Here is a 25,116-nt window from a genome sequence, read left to right on the forward strand (position 1 = left end):
TGTGTAATTATTAAGCGACGATATCCCTTGAAGTTATCTTCGTCCTAAACATTGTAAGACATTATACTACTAGAGATATAAATTTCGATATAATTTATCACTCTCACATGTCAAACTAAATGATGACGAGCTTTGTCACTTTAACAACTGATACTTCAAATTTTATGAACTGTGAATTACTGCATTTCAATGACTCATTAGAATTGGTGCTATTTCGATATAGAAGTTTTCACAATGGTGTTAATCAAAATTTGGTGACCTCACGTTTTCGTATTAATGATGTCAGTGATATGAAAACAAATACTTAAAAGAAGATATGGATTAGTTACTTACTGATTATTGAATCACTGTAAAATTAGAAATTGTGTTTCATAAGTGTTATTCATTATTGGGTATAACTGTTAATGAACAACATAAGATATTCTCTTTTTGAACTAAGAATTTATACATTAATTCATGCAGAAAACAAAAATGTGGGATTTAAACAACCTAAGATCAAGATAATCGTAGCCTTCATCTACACTACTAAGGAGAACACTACTAGATACATACCTTAAGCTTGTTATTGATCTCAGGCTATTGGCTATAGACTAACAAACACTTTCACTTGTAAATTACTTGATTATAAGTAGTTGCTTTTTTGTAAGATGTGTAATAAGTATACCGAAATTCGGACTTATGTAATGATTGATAATAATCAAGAGAAAGTTTTGTTTTTTGAGTACGGTTATCATGTCTACCAAAGATGATTCGAAATTAGCTTATTCGTAAGCTTATGTAGAAATTTGTACAATTCACGTTTAAGCAGTAATAAACAATAGTCAACTACCTAGGAAACTTTATAAGGAAACCCACTAGCGTGTTCAAATGAATGGAGTCATGTCTTTTATTTCCAAATGGTTTCTCATTTGCAGAAAGCCTTATTTCAATGTTGTTTTAAGATTGTTTGTGGTTCTTCTGTTTCAGTAGTGAGATATAACGTTGGTGCATCTTTTATTGTTTTTTATTTGCCAAAATTTATTTGAAACCCATTTAATTGCAAGATACTAAATCATTTTTACTTTCTATCGATTGAGACGATCTTTGCTACTCTTCTAAATTAGTTCAGAATAGAAGACAGTCTAGCATTAAAGTCATGTGCAGTGGTAGTCTATGTACTGGTTTTTAATGTATTAGTCTAGGACTGGTCAGATTAAGCATTCATTTTGAATATTGTTGCACATACTTTAAAGATGGTAGTGCATCATTTTCATTCTTACATTAAATTTATTATGAGAAAACAAATATCCATCAGAATATACCTATATAATTAGCTATTTGAACTATTTGTTTTTGTTGTTGTTTGGTATAAATGGATTGTGGTTAGAAGTTCAACTTCAGCCTATTCACAACCTATCATCTAGATGTACCGAAATCTCAATGTTGATGCTCACATCGGAACCCAAACCTAGTACCTTTAGATTCGTGCATCAGCGCACTATCCATACCATGCCACTGAGCCCTTGTCACAATATGTCAGTATCGAGGCGATCTACACACATTGAATGTATGCAAACAAAGACATCAAAATCAAATCCAGAATATAATTAAAGAATTCATTTAAATCCTTACTAATAATGACATATTTTATTAATGTGAATAAGTCTAAATTTGTAGACAGTAGACATTCTCTACTAGGTATCGACTATACATAATGATCATGATTAGACTAATTGTTAACGGAGCATTCGATTAGACATGCATTCAAATGTATACAGATAGTCATTTCATTGGCAATCTTCCTTAAAACAGACAACCATATGATAATGAAAAACAATCATGAATGAGTAGCACAGAAATCTTCAAAAATTATTCTGTAACGATAGTGTAGATTATTTGTAGCTTTAGTTGTAAGTAACTTCTGGATAATATTGTACTGAAGATAATATCAAGATGAACATGGAAAATTCTTTAATTATTAATATAAGATACAAAGTTCTAAAAAAAGGGAATGTCCTGTTTGTGAAGAACGTCTAACTATTCGTCCTAAAAATATATATGTACACTTATACAATTCTAAAAGTGTCAATTTTAACGAGTTTTATGTTTTGTATATGACTATGCAAAGGTATCAAGAATAATTCCAGTAATTTTTCTATAATTTTTCAATAAAGTAAGGAGAAAATGGGTTATATATTGACACCAATAGTGATTGGTTAAAGTCGTCATTGTTTTTAAAAATTTATTAATATGGTTAGAGTAAAAGATCTATCACTAATACAATTTGTATTAATACCTTTTTACAGAAATGTTATCAGAATATTTTATGATCAGTGTGATGAATCTTTTGACTGGACGCTTGATTCAGTTTCCTAGGCTGTTCTAGTAACCCCTAGGTTAAATCTACACGGCAACGTGAACACGAGAGGAAATACGCGAAATATGGAAAGAACGCTTCACCCCAAGGTTAGTCTGTGTGCAGAAAATTTAGGGTATTTAAAGCATTTCAGACGGTCTTTGGTTTCTGGAAAGTTTTGGAAACCTTCAAAAGATGATAGCTGAACAGGTAATCATCCAATCAGAAATATAACACGTGAATCTTCACTTTCTAGATGTTTCTGAGATACTTTTATTCAATGCTGATACATTGAAATGTTTCCAGCATTTTAAGGGCCTCTTTGGGCTTATTTTGAGGAATTTTCTGGGTCTCTCCAACACAATGCGACTATTCACTCAAATTATTAACCGATTAATTAACTGATTGACGAAAATTAAGGTAGGAACTTTTGACAAAATGAGTGAAAAGTCTTGGCTTTAAGTATACTACTAACTTGATTGATTCCAAGTTTCAGAGTGTAGTTTTTAGAATCCAGGTTTTGCTACATTTGGGACCATGGTGATTGAACTACAGATTATCGTTTACCTCTCGAAAGTCTTCGGAAAGTTCATTGACTTAGGTAGTTTTTCAAAGCGTCAGAGTTTTTTTATCTTCATTAAACTTAGTTTAAATATGTCATCAAAATGTTAAGCTGTGAATGCAACAATTTTCATTGAATTAAGGATGTTTTCAGAGTGAAAGAAAATCTATAGAGCAATGGTTTTGTATGTCTACGAATGCATTTTCTTCACTAGTGACCATAGTTTGAATTTCCCTTCATTCATTTGTAACAGCTCCAAATGAAAGCTAATGAAACTGGTTGTAAACGTTACTGATCAATGATTTTAGTTAAAGCTTAATGATTTATTAGTTCGTTTTATGAACATGTATTGTACCTGGTAAACAATTTGCACTCATACAATATTATGAAATATTTTACTCTATACAATTGACAGGAAATATATCCCTTGTAAAAAACTAAATATTAGTGTCAAAATAGTTACAGGCTATGTGAAATTATAAAGGTATTAATAATTAATTTATTATTACTGTTTCTCGTGATGTAAAGAACAACATGCAAAAACTTATATAACGTGTTACTTTTTCTTTTAAAACAGTCTTCACAAACTATTTATGATAAGTAGTGTTGTTAAAAAAAACTCCATCTGGAGGTCACCTAAGGTTTCTGCATGTCCCAAGCCTATGTAAAGAACGAGAGTTGAGTGTGAAGTTCGCAACCACACCTCGTATACAGGAACAATACTATAAAAAGTTAACTAGTATCACTAGAAAAATAACAAGTATGTAGATTAGAAGTAAAAACTTATGAAAACGTTTCTTATCATAGTGATGAATATTCTGTTTGCCTTATAAATGATTTTTCACAGATTGGAATCATAAGTCAGTTGAAGCTAGACCACCATTGAAAACCTGGAAGCACTGGACAGCCGTTTCTTCCTAGTATGGGACTCCTCAGCAGTGCACATCCACGATCCCGCTTCACCGGATTCGAACCTAGAACCTATCGGTCTCGCGCGTGTACGCTTAACCGCTAAACCACTGAGCCGGTCAGCATGCAACAGTGTTAATGTCTAACTTCAACGAATTCAGGAAATTGCGCCACCGTACACCATTGTCTTCAGTGATTTGGTATCTCATAACAGACCTGGTTGAACTCCACTGGTCACTGCTTCTCACTAGAACTCCAGGAAATGCCTCTTGAAGCCAGTCACTAGTGAGCAGATGATTATTTTCAGAAGGGCTTTTGTGGAGATTTTAGTAATTTCAATAGTTGAAATCATGTGTCAATTGAAGCTAGACCACCATGGAAAACATGGTGTATGGTGGCGCAGTTTCATGGATTAGCTGAAGTTAGACTTCGTTAGACACTGTTGAATGCCGACTCAGTGGTTTAGTTGTTAAGCGCTCACGTGCGAGACTGATAGGTCCTGGGTTTGAATCTCGCGAAGCGGGATCGTGGATGCGCACTGCTGAGGAGTCCCATACTAGGACGAAACGGCCGTCCAGTGCTCCCAGGTTTTCAATAGTGGTCTAGCTTCAACTGACTCATGATTTCAATCTGTGAAAATTTCTAAAATCTCCACAAACCCCTTCTGATTATAAATGATTCTCAAATGATTTTCGCACAGGCTGTGACTTTGTATATTACAATATTAAGTATATATTATGTATAAAGGAAATATGAAATAAAAGACGATGATTGATTGCAAATTTCAAGGTTATTTTTCAGTGAAACCTCATAAAACGTTTTCAATGATCTAGATGTAAACGTGACTATCACTTAACATATGATTTTGTGAAATGATGTGTATATTTTGTCTAACCGTTTATAAATGTTGAGAAAACTCTAGTTTTAATTCAAAAAAAGTTTTTTCTTTTGAAAAAATAAGTAAACACGATAAGTTCGTTCTTAACATTTCCTTGATTGTTGGAAAGTTGTCAAATAACAAGTTTTTAGTTGGGAAATATCGGTATATTGGATAGGTGGTAATCATCAGATATTTTAAAGTATATTTGAATGTGATTGTTTAAAGCTCGAAAGAATTTTAAGTATTGAGAAAACGTTTTCTCAACACTTAAATAAATTTGACTATTAGTTATAGCATCTAATGGTATATAAACTTCTAAAACTAGGAATATTGGAAACATTAAAAAATAATTCAGCTTTAATTTTGAAGTTAGAATGTGGATCTGAACAAAAGAGTTTTAGATTAAACAAATCCCATGTCCTGAACTTTACTTCAGGCCAATATCTGTTAACTATATTGTTTTGTGTATAGTTTGTTCATGCATTAAAGTGGCTTCACATAATGATTTTGTCTACAAAATAATTATGATCATGAAAACCACCAGTTGAAGTTAGACATTAACACCGTTGGATGCTGGCTCAGTGGTCTGGTGGTTAAGCGATCGCGTGCGAGACTGATAGGTCCTGGGTTTGAATCTCACGAAGCGGGATCGTGGATGCGCACTGCTGAGGAGTTCCACAATAGGACGGAATGGCCATCTAGTGCTTCCGGGTTTTCCAACTAATCCATGAAACTGCGCCACCATACACCATGTTTTCCATGGTGGTCTAGCTTCAATTGACTCATAATCTCAACTATTGAAATTACTACAATCTCCACAAAACCCCTTCTGATAATAATAATACTTGTTGTGTTCATTTTCTTTGGTTTGATTACAAAAAATAATTATTAGTATAAAGCATGTAAACTGCTATGAAGTTTATGACTTATAAGCATTTAGCTTGTGAAAATTTACAAAATATTTCAGGCATTTGTAGACAAGGATTAGTTGCCATTCATATTCACTTATAAATGATTACGCTCATTACTTCTGCCATGATATCTCCTTACATTGCTAAATATATTTGATGCACGAATTCTATAGTGATTTCTTCACGTTTATTCAAAGAATAGAGAAAGACGAAAACATATGAACCACCGTCATGGTAATTCTCGAGTTTCTCAGTAATAACAACGGCGATCGGTTTAATACATTTTCTGAAAGCACACACAAACACATGGTTAGTAGACATTCGTAGTTATTTAAAATGAATCAAAGACAGAAACGTTCATGGCAATAAGTGAATATCGTGAAAAATGGAGTGTTAAAAGCCTAAGTAGACCACTGTTATTTGATAGAAGTTAACACGTTGTATCTTTTATATCATACAATCGAAAGATTGAAACATATTTAGTTCAAATTTATACAGCACTGAAGAACAATGTTTCTATTTGACTAAGCAATTACTAAATCGAATGAACCAGTAAATTTTGATAGGCATTATTTTAGAGATGAGTAACTTTCTATAAAAAATGGATGGATGGATGGAAAATAGCAAGTTACTAACACTAAAACAGCTAGTTAAAATACTACTTGACTAGGAAATTCAAGTAATTAACTGATATTCTGAGTAAAGATTCTTAATGATACAGATAGTATGATAGAACATAGTTTGGTATAGTGCAATAAACTTGAATAATAAGTATTATTTTTGTACTAATAATGTGTTTTGTTGTCAAAAAACTAAAATACATCTGTTTTTAGTCAGATCGTATTCAAATTGGCTAATGGTAGTAAACAAAGGCTTTTTACACCCCTAATAACAAGTGATATATACTGTTAAAGGCAATCTGACATGCGTTGTCCAGAAAGTATGTTTCTTTTCGGGAAAACTGAAGTCGACTAATTTATGCTTAAAACAGTGGTTATTGATCAGTCACTTATGTGCAACACAGAATCCAGTATATAAGCGCTTCGATTTAATTTTCTGCACCACACTAGAACTGTGAGATAACATTATTCTAACAAATTCCAGGAGAAGCGAAGCAATAACAGCGTCATGGAGAAAACATGGATTTATCGAATGAAAAGGAACGATAAGACAATTTAAGAATCTGTGGTCTGAGTAAAGACAAAGAGTGACTGGACCTGATTCATTATGAAAGATCATGTGCTATATCACCTAAGGTCTCTAAATAATGGTTGCAATAATTACGTGGAAATTAACTAGGTAGTCTGTACCTACCTATATGGCTGAGTCCAGCAGTTAGTGACCTCATATACTGACACCACAATTCAGTTTAGTAGCCTCTTTTTTCCCTCCAGCCTACTTCCAAACCAGACATAGCCAACATATATGCCAACCACCTCTGTCGATGAAGATTCATAAACTCATCAACCGGTTTGTTATCTTTATGTAGTGTTCCATGTTCAACTCAAGAGACACAAGCGATACTTTGAAACCACTACTGTTAATGGTCATTTTTCGCACCAATAGTGTAAAATGGAACGAACAAATGTTGAGCAAACTCGTCCTTTGGTTAGCAGATGGATGTCTCACCTACTCCTCCAGTGACACAAGGGGGAAAGCCCATACTCCGTTTTTCAGTCTGTTACTATATTTCGTCTAACACCAACCCATCAGGACTCATGAGACTCCTAAGATGTGGTTGATGTGCTCAATTATCTTTCCTCCTACTGTTGGTCCAGGCGTTAAAATAAACCAGTCTTGACGCAACATTTTGCATTTCAAGGGAAAAAACTTATCCCAAATATGCCTACACTGTTGGTTAACGTAGCCGGGAGACTGTGCGCTTTGTCAGCATCTTCACTAAACAGCACTATATCATCTGCCCATTCGAAGTCAGAAAGTGAATACCCTAGTAGCGCATCGACCCTTAAAATGTTAGAAGATGAGAGCATTATCTTTGAAAGGATATTTATGAGAGAGTCAAGTAAGAAAGAAGAAAGTGGAGAACCCTGAAGAACGCTATTTGAGGTTGGCAATTTTGATAACAGTCACTATATGCTTTAATACGACCATTAGTGTCAGAAAAAAGGTTTGTACAAGTTTAACGTAATTCTTTGGTACGCCTTTAAATGATAGACACTCTCAGAAGACATTTCGACCAATTGAGTTGAATACTGTCTTAAGGTCAAGGAGTACATCTCTAGTCTGGTGTCGAGAAGTATGTTTGTTTTCCAGGACCTATCAAAGGGCGAATATCTGGTCGGTATGTCCAGGTCCAGGTTTGAAACCAACTTGACTATTAGTTATATGTTCTTTAACACATTTCCTTAACCTGTCATTTTTATCCATTGCTTTCGAATTCGTAACCATTTATATTGTCATAGGTCTTATTTATTTGTCATGCTTTATCATCCTATCTACCATTATTTCTTAATTTTAGGCACGTAAAAATGGACGGACTCTTATGAAACGTATTTATTATCCAAGTAAATCCTCTAATTCATTTCCCGATCTGTCACATTGTCCTGTGTATGAATGTAGTGTAAGTCATACGATTCAGCAAGCTGACTTAGTTGTTTTTGAAAATGATGCAGAACTTAGTAGATTAAAGAAACAAAAGAATCAATCTTGGCTGATTTATCATCTTGAATCTCCACGACATTTTTCATTCCCTACGTTCAAAAACTTGGTAAGTAATAAATTTATGCATTGTTTCATGTCAGTTCATTAAATTTTAATCCGACCATTACTGACTGAATAGTTTTTCACCATTTATATTCCCTATAGACTAATTCAATTAAAACCATTTTATTTATTTACATTCACTTGATGTGACGAAATAAATCAGTGTTTATTCCTAGAATTATTTTTTGTTTACTGAAAATCATCTGATGAATTGACAATTATGAGTAAATATTTCAGATTCATATACTAACTATGTGTTTCCACTGACAAAATAATACCGTTTTTGACGAGACTAAAATTTATGGACGAACCAATCAAGTATAAAATAAGGGGTAACGGATTTTGGCGCGAAACTCACTCAACCATTTGGCTAAATAAAGTCTTGGCATTATAGCTGTTAGTTCGTGATGAAAATCTAATTTCTAACATTAATCATCAACTGTAAATCGAAATTCGGATTCATCACATTAATTTATAACCCTCACATGGTCCCAGTTATCAGGTGGACACTCTCAAGGTCACTTTAGCGTCGCTGAAACGTCGTTCATAAATTATAGTCCCATCGCTTGATTGGTATCATGAAATTCATTTATAGATCTGAATAGATCTATATGTATGCATACAATCAGAGTTAGAAAGATGAATCTGAAATATACTGTCGAATTAAAATTCAGATTTTTCATTGGTGAGTATCAATAACTATATTTATTTATTTTCTTAATGTAACTTTTTTTGGTTAATATTAATCCGATATAATTTTAGCATGTTTAAACTTTTAAACTTGTAAAAATATGTAATGCTATTTAGTGCCCACATGACTTGTTCTAGCTGATTTCAAACACCGTTGAGGATTATATGATAACGGTTACGAGGGTGATTGTTTAACAAAGCACAGACACTACAAATCATCATACTATCCAAATGGAGTCTGATCTCGGGTCAATAAAAATACTTGAATAAACAAAGTATGATATAAGGTGTTTATTAACTCCTTTAGTAATACATTTCCAATAAATGAACTAACAAAACTCTGCAACATCTTCAAATCACATTATCTGTATGTCATATTTTAATTTTACCGAAGTTAATAAAGACATTGTTAAGTCTTCATACACGTTTTACCGTATTTATTCTTTCAATCTTCAAAAAAGAATTTGGATATCTTTTTCGTTTGCATATTATTTCCGTATTACGTATTGTATTTTTCTGACTAAACATGAAATTAAATAGAGCTAGAACGAACAGGGATGCAGAATAATATGAATTCTTTATATTTCGTGGTATCTCATCAGCTGCTTACAACCAAATATGTATTAGAATTTTACATTGAGGTAAGATCTAGTGTGAAACAATTGACATAAGTGAATGTAAAGAATTGGAATAAGAAAGGTTATCAGTAATAACTACATACATGTGTGCAAGAACAGGTTGGAGGTCATTCGGTGTTAGAATAAAAAAAGCATTAGGGGTGGATGATCTAATAACCGAGTGACAGATAATAAAAATTTTGTAATAATTTTAGAAGTAATAAAGGGTTTGCACAAGATTCCTGGAATTAAAAATCTGGTAAGATGAGTTGAGCAATAATTAAACAAAATTTGATGAGTTAAAATAATTTAAGAGAATTGAGTGAGTGGAAATGTGTGGGTGAAGAGGGTGGTTTAAGTGTACATAAAATAAAAATTCGGTAATGAAACAGAAATATAACAAACTAAGCATTAACAAAATAAAACTAACGATCAAAAACCTGATCTATGTATTCAAAAAGATACAGTAATAAACTTATTACTATCCCGGTAATTCAATTTCCAGTCATTAGTTTTATTTCTGTACTTCATTCGATTATTACACCACTCACCCCTCGTGCTTTTTTGATTCTAACACCGAATGACCTCCAACCTGTTCTTGCACACATGTATGTAGTTATTACTGATAACCTTTCTTATTCCAATTCTTTACATTCACCTATTTCAATTGTTTCACAATATATCATACCTCAATGTAAAATCATAATACATATTTGGTTGTGAGATAGTGGAGAAGATTTGTAGCTCAGGTGGATGATTTTGACAGAGTTTTGTTCTCTAAGCTGGATGGTTTGGTCGTGGAGCTTTCACCGCTCTTCTGAATGACGTCATCAGCACAGACTTCTACTTGATGATGTCGTCCAGACGAACAATAAAAGCTCCACGACTAAACTATCCAGCTCAGAGAACAAAACTCCATCAAAATAATATCATTAATGTGTATAAAATAAGCTAAAGAATATTAGTTGTTAACTGATATATGAAGTGGGATATTATAACGTAAATGTATGGTATATGGTTTTTATTCATTGAATTTTATATTACCTGTTGTAATCTTGTTAATATCATGCAGTATTATTGATATCAATCCTATTGAATGGTACTTTAGATTATCTCTTCTTATATTTATACACTAATCATTATTGGTATTTCAACAAAATAAAATCAATTTTCAATTTTACTTATAGATTAATTTTACCGCTACATATACAGTGGATTCAACTATAGTTACACCATATTATAAATATGTACCATTTTCAGATATGGTGCCAAAAGATTTAAATCATTCAATTGAATTTGATAAAGATTTTTCTAATGGTAAAACTAAAATGATTGCATGGTTTGTAAGTAATTGTAATGGTGGTGGTCCACGAATGAATTATGCTAAGGAATTAATGAAATATATCAAAGTAAGAAAAATATCAATAATAACCTAATCTATAAACAATTTTTTGTTGTTTATTTATTCAATTAATTTATTAATAATCATTATTACAATATAGATTTATTACATAACTGTAAACTTATATGTAATCATATTGGTAATTGTTGATTTTCACAGATTGAAATCATGAGTCAGTTGAAGCTAGACCACCATTGAAAACCGTCCAGTGCTTCCAGGTTTTCAATGGTGGTCTAGCTTCAACTGGCTCATGATTTCAATCTGTGAAAATTTCCGAAAATCTCCACAAACCCCTTCTGATAATTGTTGATTTGTTTTTCTTTTAAAATTTGTAAAAAAAAAAAGAAAAATAATTCACTTAGTGATAAACAATATTAAAATGAATATTGATTTAACTTTGTATTTTCATTTACTTTTTTCTAAAAAAAACTAGGCCATATCAACGGTTAAAATAGATTAAGTTACAGGTTAATCAATATTTGAGATTATTATTGAGTCAAATAAAAATATAAGTGAAAAAATAAACTCATGTAATTAATCAGTAAAAGTTACTTATTAATTTTGTGATTGACAAAGTTCAAGTTGATTAGATTGTGTGAATGAAGAGAGTGATTTGTTCATCTATTTAAAAATTAATAATCAGACAACTTTTATTGAAGAGATCGTGACAATTTTGAAATTAAAAGTTTTGAAGTGAATTCTGTTGTGAAAGGTAACTTTTACCATAAATTGATGTTAGTTGAAGAAGTGATGAAAATTAGTTAGTGTTTCACATTAGATATTCCAAGATGCCTACAACTAACAATTATTCGTTAAAGGTCCCCGTCTTCTAATTATTCGTTACAAAATATTCTTAAAACATCCTCAAAAATCTTGACAAAATTAGGCTAAATAATCTTTAAGTTAAGCAGTTATTTGAACACTAGGTATTGTCTAAATAAAGTTATTGATAGTTGGAAGTGTATCTCATCACTTATAATGACGATGAGGATAATTGTATTGTGAGATAAATTTATTTCTGAAGAATTTACTGCAACAGTAAACAATTGTCAAGCTCCTTTTTGTTTCTATTCTAATGGTTTTGTTTTGTGCTACCTGAAACATCACGAAACGTTGATTCAATCATGTCTACTACACATTTGTCCTAAATAGAGTATGCTCAAGACAAGATCAATGGTTTAGTTTTGTTTTGTTATAGAGCTAATTTAGATCGAATACTAACAAAGATAAGGATATAGATCCAACACAGTTATTTACTACTCGGTAAACAACAATACAACCACATATCAACGATACTCAAAAACATATATAGAATAAGAAGGTTGTTTGATTGTTTTAAAATTCTGTTATAATTTTACAAGTTAACTGTCAACAATTACTTCTTAATCTGATAGTTAATTGTTTTAACACATTTATTTGACTAAATGAAAACTTTCATTTCATGTTCAATGCTGTCATGCATTAAAAGGAAGCATTTGGAATCCCATAAACTGATAATATGAAATAAACTTTTCTGTAAGAAGAAGCTAATTTAACTTGATTTGATCTTAGTACTTTAGCTGAAAATAATTAACTTGTAAATATTTGAGTAAGATCATTGTATTTGTTCTGGATTTAAGCGTGCAAAAAGAATAATTGATAAATACGTAATGCAGAAAATAAACTGAAAGTAAATTAGAATATTAAGTCAATAGTAAAACATGATAGATTAGATATTAAAACTAAGCTTATATGTTTGTTGATGTTGTGATGTCGATACATTAATTACAAAGTTTTCGTTGTCATTGTAGACAACATCATCAACTTCTACTTCAAGAAGTTAGGCTATTATCCTTATTGTCCGAAAAGTCCTATGTTTGGCAAATTAGCCACTAAAAAAATAATCAGTAAGTGTGGACAATCTAATTATTGATCATATTGGTCTAGTTAATAGCGTTAACAGTTCATGTATAATGATTAACACGTTTTCTAATAAGAATAATTTGTGTATTAGCTTGTAGTATTTCTTTAAAAATAAACAACAGCATTGTGCCTATAGTCACATTTGAAGTTGTAAACGTTCTTTTACATTCCATCATGCACATATTGTCATTTATATAGAAAATGATGATCTTTAGATAACGTATTTGAATGATGATGCTAAAACAAGCAACTTTGAGAAATAGTTTATCAGTTCTTCAAATTCATAAGAAGGACACAACAGTTAATCATTACTTGTTCATGGGTTTGAATTAGGATTAAACAATTTAGCAAGCTACTTGTTCAGCATATAGTCATGTCTTAATGTAGAAATGTAACTATCACCTTGAGGTGGTGGTGTTATAATTCTGTCTCACAGTTATAACTCAGCTATTCCTATTGCTTAGTATTCTCGGACACCAATTCACTCGACAAGTCCCCAAATCAGGACACGATTGAACAGGAAAGAGATTATATTCCAAATAACAAGGTTAGATGGAAGTAAGAAGCACAATAGGAAAAGCGTTAGTATATTTATAGTTTTTACATGAGAAGATTTCTAGAGTATTCGCCAAGTATCGGCTAGTGCTGATTGGATAATAATTAGCCAATCAGCGTGCGCCAACGGAATGGTGCATCGAGCATGCTTTAATCAAATCTATGTCCCGCTAACATGTGGTGATAATTTTTAGATAAGGTGTATAAACTATAACTGTCTTGGATGTATTTAATATACGTTGTGACTGTTTTGTTGCTAAGATTACAATGAATTTTTTCCGTATAATATGGACTATTATAAAAAGTATTTTAATGGGCCTAATTAAGAATCATTAATTGAAGTATTCTCTTCTAATTTTATAGGTCAAGTGCCAATAGATGCTTCTTTATTGTGTATTATCTTGTTGTACATTTGTTTAACAGTGTATGTTAATTCGTATAAAACATCAATAGATAATCCGATTGATAAAAATTTATCTCGAGTATATAGCGGCTTTCCTACAATCAGTTTCAATTATGGTTGTTCAGACAATAACAATTCGCATTTTTCTTTGTACTATTATGGTTACTATCATATCTGTATAAACGTGTACGCTTGATCGCACAACAGACTCTAGCTAAAATGTTGGCAGTCTAAATATCGTTCGATAAATCATTCTCTTCCCCGTGCATAAATGTACTCGAATCCTACTATTAGCCATTGTCTTTCCTATCTGCGCCTTGATTCGATTTGACTATAAATTTGCCTCTGTATTCGCTCACATACACATATTCGCCTCTCTGCATGAAATTCACTCTATGTGATTGTAGCTTAGTTATCTGTAGTCGCCGCTTCTTATTACCCTCTGATTTCAAACACCATTGGGGTTTATATATTAACGGTTACAAAGGCGATTGATTGACGAAGCTAAGCCATTACAAGTATTTTTTTAAAAAGAAATCATTAACTCATTATAAACGATTGAGCATTAATTGTTGTGCATTATATTATTAACTCTTTATTGTTATATTTCAAATAGGTTGATATCTATGGTGCATGTGGAGATCTAATTTGTGATAAATATAATAGCAAGTGTTTTGAATCATTGAAAAATGATTATAAATTCTATCTCAGTTTTGAGAATAGTATCTGTCAAGATTATATTACTGAAAAGTTCTTTCTAAATGCTCTTAAGTAAGATTTTTTTCTTTTGCAATTGTAAATATAAATATTATTTATTTATACGAATATTCGTCAAGATTAGAATGAATCGTTTGACAGAAATTAGGCGCCGAGTATAGACAAGTCATCATATGTAAAAAATCATATTTGGAATAATCTCAGTGATTGAAATTTAAATAAATCATTCCAACGTTTCGTCCAGCTAACTTGTCTGGACTTTTTCAGTGTAATAATCAAAGTCAAAATCATCAAAGAAATATATATATATCGTTTTAACAATCAAATCTATACTGTGTTAATCCAATCATATTTGGATGTTGATTTTAGTAAATAGGATAACATGAGTCAGTTAAATGCGAATCATGTCAAAAGTTCACGATGTGAAAATAAATGACTGAGCGAATTGTGTGTATTTATGTATGTGTAAGATTGAGTTATTAATAGTTGATATTAGATGTTAATGTTTTTATATAAAGGAAAAATAAAAAATTCAAGTTGAAGGTTGAAAAAATTGTTTCTGAATCATTGATGTGCATGTCAAATAAGAATCATCAAATACATAATTGTATTGCTAAAATAACCCACATTAATTTCAGTCAAAATAACGATGCATGCGAAATAAACAGGTTGAATAAAGAAAGGGTCCAATTAATTCTCATCGGATATTTGCGAGATACCTTGATAAGGTTTTAACACTCATAAAGAAAGATTGACAACAGAAGCGCTGTATATATGGGTGAGCAAGAACAGCTTGATCCGAAAGGATGGTATTCAACTAGCGACTACTTGGCAACTTGGCACAACTTTCTGGCTTTGTGGTACAGCGTTCTCACCAACCGATAAGTGTAAGTGACTAGGCAAAAATTATTTTGGCCACTCCATGTTTTTTTCCGACACATGAATGTTTAATAGGTTTCGTCACTTCTTCCATGACATCTAGACCTAGGGAACAGATCTTATACTTTCCTTTATGTTCGATTGTGAATTTCATGTTGGAATAGACTAAGTTGAAAGTTTCAAGTATCTTATTAACATGATTTATGTCGTTGCACAAGTATTATCAGTTTAGCTTACATTCAGTATAGTTTCTTTGATAGGGAAAAATATCGTTTTTCGTTTATTCACATATCTAGAACTCCCATGTTATAGAAAACGTGTTATTGAAATAAAAGCTATTAAATTTAATAGAAATAAAGTTATGAAACAGATTATACTGAGTTATGGCTTTAATTTACTTGTGATAAATGAATACTGAATACATTCGAAATTTAATTGTGAAGATCATTGACATTTTTAACGATGTATCAAATCACATTGTTGTTTAGGCTGAAGAAATTGCGTTGATATCTTTAGATGACTATTTACAATATCTTTTATCAATCTCAACGAATCTTCCTGTCAAAAAGTAGGAAAAATCATATCTCGTCGATTGACTACATATTTTAAGGAGAATGCATTTTGATGAGGCAACTATTGAGTAAATACTGAAAGTAAATTTCACTGGATTGTTGTTTCATAAACACGTTTCCCATCCAAACTGTTTTATATTCAAATTATTAGAAAATTAATTATGCAGATTACATTAAACTATACCAAACTCTTTACGTTAGTAGTTGTACTACAAGTAATTATGATGATCGCCTGTAACTAAACTTGTACTCTATCAACCCTTTCTATTTCAAATATTCCAATAAATAATTATTATAGGCTTATGAGTCTGAAGTGATCAGGAATGTAATTGTTTTACCAGAGCACTTGTCTAACAATCCTCATTTTTCAATTAAATTCCTCAAACCACTAATAGTTTACGCTACTTTATGATAGAATAATTAATAGCTCTAATAATATATTGTATTTTAGAAATACTGTTGTTCCAATCGTAATGGGTGCATCGAAATCAGAATATGTAAGATCAGCTCCATCAAATTCTTTTATTCATGTAGATGATTTTAATTCTGTCAAACAATTAGCGGATTATTTGTACTATCTAGACAACAATAAAACTGCTTATAATGAATACTTTAATTGGCATAACCATGGAACAGTTGATTTTAATACATTCACTGATTGTCGACTATGTATGCTGGCGCATGAAATCGATAACTTGGAACGACCTTATTGGTATGAAGATGTAAATCAATGGAGAGAGAATAGTTGTGAAAATCGTAAATTTCCGATTATTTGATAACTTAGTAGAAAAAAAACAAGTACACTTGTAAATGTTGATTTGATTTTATAGTTATATTTTTATATTTTCATTGTGTTTCTTTTTTGTAAAAAAAGCTTAAGAATGAATAGACGTTTATGTCAAGCACCTCCAAGAACCCTCCAAAATTTACATGACATTTTCACTGTATAATTGAATTTATGATTTTAATTAATTAGTTTTATTATTGTCAAATTTGAAATACATTTGTGATTTTTTTATCTGATGGATTTTAATTCATTTTTTTACTTTTGTGATGTAATTTTTACTCATTCGTAGAAATTGTATAAAATTTATTGATCTGAAATTCCTCTTTTTCCATAGATGAAGGTGTCAGTCGTGGAATAAGCAGTAATGGTAATAGACACAATACATTTCGTTATTCTCGATTCAGCCCTACTTTTTTGTTCAATATCATAGCTAGCAATGCTTTTGTCCATATCCGAATATTTGTACGCATAATGTTCGCAAACACTTTTATAAAAGTTTGGGTTTCTTTTCATATTGGTCAAATTTATCGTTTCCTAATTACTTCATTACTTACGCCAGTTACCCTCATGGAGGAGCACAAGCCGCTCACCAACATTCTCCATCCAACTCTGTCCTTGGCAATCCTTTCCAGTTCTTTCCAGTTGCTATTCATCCTTTCCATGTTTGCTTCCAATTCCCGACGCAGTGTCTTCATCGGCCTTCTTATTTTTCGTTTCCCTTCAGAATTCCAAGTTAGCGCTTGCCTCGTGATGCAGTTTGATGATTTCCTCAATGTGTGTTTTATTCACTTCTAACGTCTTTTCCTAATTTCCTCTTCAGCTAGAAGTTGGTTTGTTCCCTCCCATATCAGGCAGCTTCTGACGGTATCCGGCCAACGGACATTCAGTGCCTTACGTAGACAGTTGGTTATAAATACCTGTACATTTTTATGATGGTTGTGGTAGTTCTCAAAGTTTCAGTTTCGTACAGTAGGACTATCTTGACGTTAGTATTAAAGATTCTGACTTTCATATCGGTTGACAGTTGTTTTGAGTTCCACATGTTCTTCAAATGTAGGAATGCTGTTCTTACTTTGCCAATCCTTGCCTTCACTTCTGCATCAGACCATTCTTGTTCATCGATGATGCTACCCAGACACGTGAAAGATTCTACCTCTTCTAGAGCTTCTCGATCAAGTGCGATTGGGTTGGTGTTCTCCGTGTTGCATTTGAGGATCTCGCTTTTTCCCTTTTGTATGTTGAGGCCTACTGATGCTGAGGCTGCTGCTACATTGTTTGTCTTGACCTGCATCTGTTGGTGTGTACGAGAGTGAAAAGTTAGGTCGTCTACGAAGTCCAACTCGTCTAGTTTCCTCCAACCTGTCCATTTTATTCTGCGCTTCCCCTTAGATGTTGAGGTCTTCATAATCCACTCAACTACCAGAAAAAAGAGAAAGGAGAAAGTAGACAGCCTTGTCTGACTCCGGTCCTTTCTTGAAATCGGTCTGTCAGCTGTTCTCCGTGCACCACTTTATACTGTAGTCGGTCATATGAATTCCGCGTGATGTTGAGGATTTTCTCAGCTACCCAATTCATAGTGTCGAGGAAGTTTCTATAATGTTCTCCTATCCACGTTTTCAAACGCCTTCTGATAATCAATGAAGTTGATGTATGGTGACAAGTTCCATTCAAGTGATTGTTCAATAATGATCTGTAGTGTCACGTTTTGGTCTGTGCACAGCCTATCTTCACGGAATCCAGCTTGTTGATCCCGAAGTTGAACGCCTACTGAATCTTTCACCCTGTTGAAAAATTTCCACGCTACCGATAGAAGTTTGATGCATTTGTAGTTCTCACACTTGTTCGAATCTTCTTACTTTGGCATCCTGATGAGGTATCTATCTCTCTAGTCTGTCGGCACTTGTTCTTCCTCACAAATCTTCCTGAATAAAATGTGGAGGTGGAATCTTTCACGTATCTGGTTAGCATCATCGATGAACAAGGAGGGTCTGATGCAGAAGTGAAGGCAAGGATTGGCAAAGTAAGAACAGCATTCCTACATTTGAAGAACATGTGGAACTCAAAACAACTGTCAACCGATATCAAAGTCAGAATCTTTAATACGAACGTCAAAATAGTTCCGTAGTGTGTGCTACTTATATTGACATAAGTAGTATATGATGTTAGTCGTGAACAGAAGGTCTGGCAGCAGAGAGACAAGAAGATAGAACAGTAAAGAATAGAAACAGGATGCAATTTGTATGGAAATACAAGAGCAATGAAGTCTGAGTCATTTTGAGACAATTGGTGGACATTTTGCAAATTAAGCATTTACTTTATGATTGTTAGGTTTTATTAAAAAGTCCTATAATTTTGCATTAGATACATTCACTACATAAGTAATCTAAGTATTCTTATGTTAAAATGTCAAAACTCATTAGTGGTGTGGTAGAAGATCGAAGTATGTTATTCAGTATGAATATAGTTTTCATAACAGTTTGGCTTAAGTTGGAGAATCTTCAGTAACTTCATTATTAGAAAATCACGATCAGTTTATTAAAGTGAATGATGTAGAATGTAGATTCTCATCGAATCACTGGATTCTATGGTTACAACAGCAGGATATAAGCACCTTTTGTTTGGTAATTTTCTAGGGTTTCTAACTTTTTAAGAATCCTGTAACTGATCTCATTTAATGATAAAAGATCTTTTGGAAATCAATTCAACGTATTGTTTAGTTACAGATGGGTAGTAAATGTCATACAAAACAATACATAATAATACGACAGGTTACTTTTGTTGATAGATTGAAAGGTAAACATAGTAAATAAATTAATAGTTATTTCAGGATGAATTGCGTCACGGGCTGACAGCCTGGAAACCATTGGAAATCAGAAAGCACAGGACACATGTTCTTTTGTCGTTGAAAAAACTTTTCAGCTAAACTTAAAAATAGTGTCACGCGGTGTAAAACAGATAATCCTTAGGCCTCGAATAGGGTACATCTATAGACTATCGAATCAGAATCCTATAATACACTTATTATACTCGTCACTAGTGGGCTTGATGGGGTGTGGCTATACATGTACAGATGAGTTTAGAAATACGATTTACCAAACGTTTAGCGTTCCATGATTTTCAGTAATTTCCCGCTTGATATCAACGTGTCTTCAAATAAATATTGTTTTTATATTGTGTTAACATTTGAATCTATTTACATTCATCCCAAAAAATATTCTTTTTTTCGGAAAAACAACATCGTTAAGGTAGATTTTGACTTCTTTAGATCATAGACTTTGTTTTCTATGGATAATTATGTATAAATAATTGTCATAAATTGTTTGTAATAAGTAGAATAGGCTTATGAAACTTGACTTTATTTTTAAAGATATACAATCTCTTATTGAATAGTCACTATGCCTACCAGAAATAGATTCAATTTGTACAGTGGTCACTGCTAACATTTACATTCTATTATAAACGTAATATTTACTGTAAAATACAATAAGTAATATAATAGATGAGCATACATTTATTTTATACAATAGATTGCTTTGGTAACTGTATTGTGAAAAGTATTTGATTATTGAATTGATCACACTATTGAGTGAACAATGTAATTGGTATTCTCAACTAACATTAGAAATAAAACCTTATTTTGTTGAATAGTTCTTTTGCAAAATGACGATATATCAATTAAATATTTATTTTCCAAACACCATAAGTTGCTAAAAAACGATACTTTTAGTAGACTTCTCAAGAGAAACCTTCGCTACGCCTTAGGCAACCCTAAAGTGAAACTGCATCAGACTGTACAATATTTACTCATGATGACTGGAATTAGAAAAAACATCCAGCTGGGAGAAAATTCACTGAAGTGAATTTAATGAACACTTACCACCATCGGAATTACGATACATAAATCTACTTTCGATAGTGTAATAAGAAGACAAAGATTATCAGAACTATAAGATATATTAGTGCAATACATTTTAAACAATCTGATCACACATATACCTGTTAAGAACATTTATATATAAAAATAAAAAGTCAACTAGACTAGAAATGGCTGGAAAGGTCATGTTATAGTGAGAACTACTATAGCCTTGGCAGAAAAAAGGCCTGTCTACATCACCTTACCATCTAGAAGTTATTCAAATAGCCTATTATTGAATCAAAGGCTTAAATCAGTTATTAACAATACGTATTAGGTAGCAAAGGAATGAACAAGGTCGATACTTCATCGAAAATCTAAAAGACATGAGAACGATTGCATCACATCCCACTGTGCTTACCAATTTAAATGTGTGTATAGCCACACATATATGGGGAGGAGTAATCGTGATCTAAAATTAGGGTGTGTGAACATGTACGTTAATGACTTAAGAAACAAATAAAACCAAATGATTCAATAAGAGTAGAGGTTAAACATCCATCATCCTCTATTGCCAAACACATAATTGAAGCAGGTCATAAGACTGATCTTAACTCCACTTTTGTGGTGTTGTAGAAAAGTGAAAAAGTGCGTATACTAAGCATTATAAGCAAAGATGGATAGTGGCTAGCAGTGAAACCCAGGACGCATGTTTCGTACTATTTAGGACTTTTCAGCTGGATGTACCTGCATCTCAAAGTTAATGTTCTCTCTGGGACTTAAACCCAGTATACTAGGATTTACTGAAGCCTTAGCCATAAAAAAGTTCAAACCCCCTTTGTGTATTCAAAAACAGTTTGTTCTCACCATGAACCTTCCCTGGTAATATTAACTTATTATGCAAAACAATGAGGTTTCAAATTGTATTCACATTATTTTCATTTCTGATAATCTTCGTCTTTTTACTACACTATCGAAATTTATCAAAGGGACTAATGCCTCACACAAATGTACGCAAATATTTGCATCATCACTTTATTTTAATTGATATTAATCAGGATTAGTGACAAATTCCCGTCATTGTATGTCTTAATCTTCTGTTTATTGTCTTTACCTTTGACTCCAGATTGGACGAAAACAGTATTTTTGCCTTCTGAGGTTTCTTCAGGGGCTTTGTCTTCATTTTGGCTATATTACTTAATACGGTATTTTGGATACCCGTTATGATACCAGTTCTATGCAATTGTACAATCCTTCGGTTTTTATTCATCAGAACTATACTAAAACATTTTTTTCAGGGGCATATTAGAGAATCAAACAAATTTCGGTCCTACTTTGTGATACTAGAAGACCTAAAATTATTGCCTAATCACAAACGTCCCATTAGTTCCAGTTTTTATCTAGGTGTTTTTAATAGAAATAACTCACAGATATACAGTCATCAAAGAATCTAGATAATTCCACTACTCTCATTTTTCGTATAAACTTGAGGCTCTCAAAATCCTACCAACAATATACTATTCAACATTGGAATTCTTATTCACTCTGAATCTAAATCACTTATCTAGTCCGACAAATCACCTTTTCACTCCAAAACTAAACTTACTTTCATTGAGAACTTCCCCATTTGTTATTAATCAGTCTCAAGTATGAACTCCAAAAAACTATTGTTAATTAATATTCCAATAACTTATTGATGAACCGTACAAATACCTTGGAACATGACATGTATTGATTTGCAATACTGGATTATCGTAGTCAGTCAGTTAAAATATAATGTCTCATACTTTCAACCTTAGTTAATTTCCAGTTTAGTAGAATCATCGGCCAATGTAAGGGATGAGTTATTACACGATGGAAGATTTGATTAACTCCCAGTAAAAATTCAGAGTTTTAATTTTTTAAAAACCACGCTATTTCGTCCATATGTTCAAAATTATTTTGTCACGATGAGGAATTGTGAAAATTGTTCAATTTGAAGTTCATTCTCACCCTTGATTGACGATTGGTGGAGTTCAACTTTAATGAAAACTAAACACAAAATTATGTTTCCTTTTTAACGAATAAAAATATTCTTCAACATAGTGAGATAATTAAGATTAAAATATAAGATAAATTTAATGAAGATATACTTGTATCATAATCAATTGTTTACTAATTATTATTCACTTTTAACCGATTGACGAATGAACTATTTTTTCTATACGTTCATTCACCAAAATAAAAATAAAGGTAAATATTTGATTAAACTTTAATCAACAATAGCGTACTGTTATATGTGTACATAGAGACATTTTTATTTATGAAGTGTTTGTATGAATGTTTTTTCTTTTGATTACATAACTGAACACTAACAAATCTAAGCAGCGTCTTGCTGTTTATTTCACACTATGTACATTAGCATAGTTTGTATCTAACACAAATCAACTTTCTTCAATTGATTATAGTATATATTTTGATCAGTTTTAACACAGTAAATGTAATATATTTTATGCAAATTTATTCAAGTTAACAAAAACCAGTTATTATGTAACATACGTTAACACTCTCAATTGCATATAAATATTTCATATAATTAACAATTTGATCAAACATCCTAGAAACAATGGTCAAATGATTAACATACTATGATGAATTGTCCTTCTTCATGTTATGCAACCTGATTTTTGTAGAAATGATTGGTTACTCCCACTTAATCTATTATGGATTACTTATTGAAATTGCAATTTTTGCAATCTGTTCAAAAAAAAATTTATTTTAACGATCTCTCAACTACCTTAAGAAAACTTAATAAAACATCAAGTATAGACAATTTCTACCCATCAATTTTCAAATAAACTAAATTTTTGAGTTTTTAAGAGTTGACGTCAAACAATGATAATCATTTCATTCAATTACTTAAGCCTAGCGTAAGTTTATTTAGAAACAGCCTATCAACTCGACTATTTCTAATTTTCATACTCATCTTTGACAGGGCTTTTCACTGGGACACTGGGAGTTACCTTTGATAGTTTGTTAGAAATAGCTTTGAAAAATTACAGGAAATGTATGTAGAAATGAGAAACGTATTTATACGAATATAAGTAAGTGGTTTACCTATCTTTAGAAAACCCTAACTTCAATACATCACATATATCTAATCAATTCTCTCAACAACAAGATAGTTTGGAACTGAACACTAAAACATAGAGGGACTGGGGACGATTCATAAAATGAATTTAAGAATAACTTTTTAAACATTATCAACGTTCCTTCTCATATACATTAATAAACCTGGTTCTTTTCTATCTGATTATTATGTTTGATATATTTAGTGGTTCTTTTAAAAGTTCTTCTGGGCCTAGAGGTAATCAGATAAGTATGACATTGTATCAACTAAATTGCATTCAGCTTTAAACATATCAGAATTACTACAATTGTATATATATATATATATATACACTTCCTCGAACTTTTGTAATTCACGCACCCCATTCAATTTGGTATGTCTTAAGAAGCTAGAAATATCCCGGGAAGTTTTTGTGGTGCAATGGGTCGTACCTATTACAAGTGTCTAAAATTTAAGAGTGAGAGTTCATCGCAGATGTAAGTAAACTTCATATTCGCTCTTTAACTCATGACATATCAGATTACAATGTAGTTAATTTTAAAGGCTCTCGTTAGCGAAAGGTTAAGCTATTAAGAAATACCTGGATAAAGATAAAACTCATCGACTCACCACTGTTTTGTTGAATAGGAAAATTAGACAATCATTTCGTTGTGAGTTTTCACTATGTTTTTCGACATCACCGAGTGAGATGTAGTAAATTAGTTGCTTTTGATCTTTCTGGTTAGGGTTATCTCATATATTTAGTAACAAAAGAGTCCACACCTATAAGCAATATAAAGAAGACGTTTTTGAAAACGTAAAATTTTTATAAATATCGATCTATGAGACAGAACTAAATTAACACATCGAAATCTAGACATTTTTTCACGCAAAATTCATGAGTTTAGGTAAAAAAACTTATTGGTGTGACAGTACAAATCTGGATATTGTTCTTATGATGATTACTGTAAATTATGTTCCGTACACAAAGCTAAATTGTCGGACTGAGACATTCAGAAATGTCATCGATTTGATCGTTTCAACTCACGATGACTTGTTCGTATGTTGCCCCAACTAAATACGATTCATTTGAGGTCATTTTACGAGGAGCCCTAGATGTTTTTAGTTAGTAGCTCAAATTTGTTGATCTAGTGGAAAGAAAAATAGAGTTTTAACTATCTGGTCTAAACCATGGTTAATGTTTGTGAACGGGGCCAAGTGTGCTAACATGAACATTAACACATGCAAAGGCGAACAACTACAGCACTGAGGAAGTGCCTTCCCTCTTACTTCTGTCTCATAATGTTCTATGATTAATGGTGGGTCGTGA

The 25,116-nt window shown here is 32.0% G+C and overlaps 1 protein-coding gene across 1 annotated transcript in view; it reads left to right on the forward strand.

Moving 5' to 3' along the window:
• Positions 1–16,834, forward strand: part of ARG2 (Amino-acid acetyltransferase, mitochondrial) — a gene marked incomplete at both ends in the record, with an annotated part of 52,526 nt that extends 35,692 nt beyond the window's left edge. Inside the window, 4 exons of the mRNA XM_051218449.1 lie at positions 8,077–8,325; positions 10,816–11,037; positions 14,507–14,661; positions 16,510–16,834. Coding sequence (XP_051073832.1) covers positions 8,077–8,325; positions 10,816–11,037; positions 14,507–14,661; positions 16,510–16,834 — 951 coding nt within the window. The remainder of the gene's footprint in view (positions 1–8,076; positions 8,326–10,815; positions 11,038–14,506; positions 14,662–16,509) is intronic.
• Positions 16,835–25,116: the final 8,282 nt, after the last annotated feature.

Source organism: Schistosoma haematobium, chromosome 1 (genome assembly GCF_000699445.3).
Source record: "Schistosoma haematobium chromosome 1, whole genome shotgun sequence".
Lineage (NCBI taxonomy): Eukaryota > Metazoa > Platyhelminthes > Trematoda > Strigeidida > Schistosomatidae > Schistosoma > Schistosoma haematobium.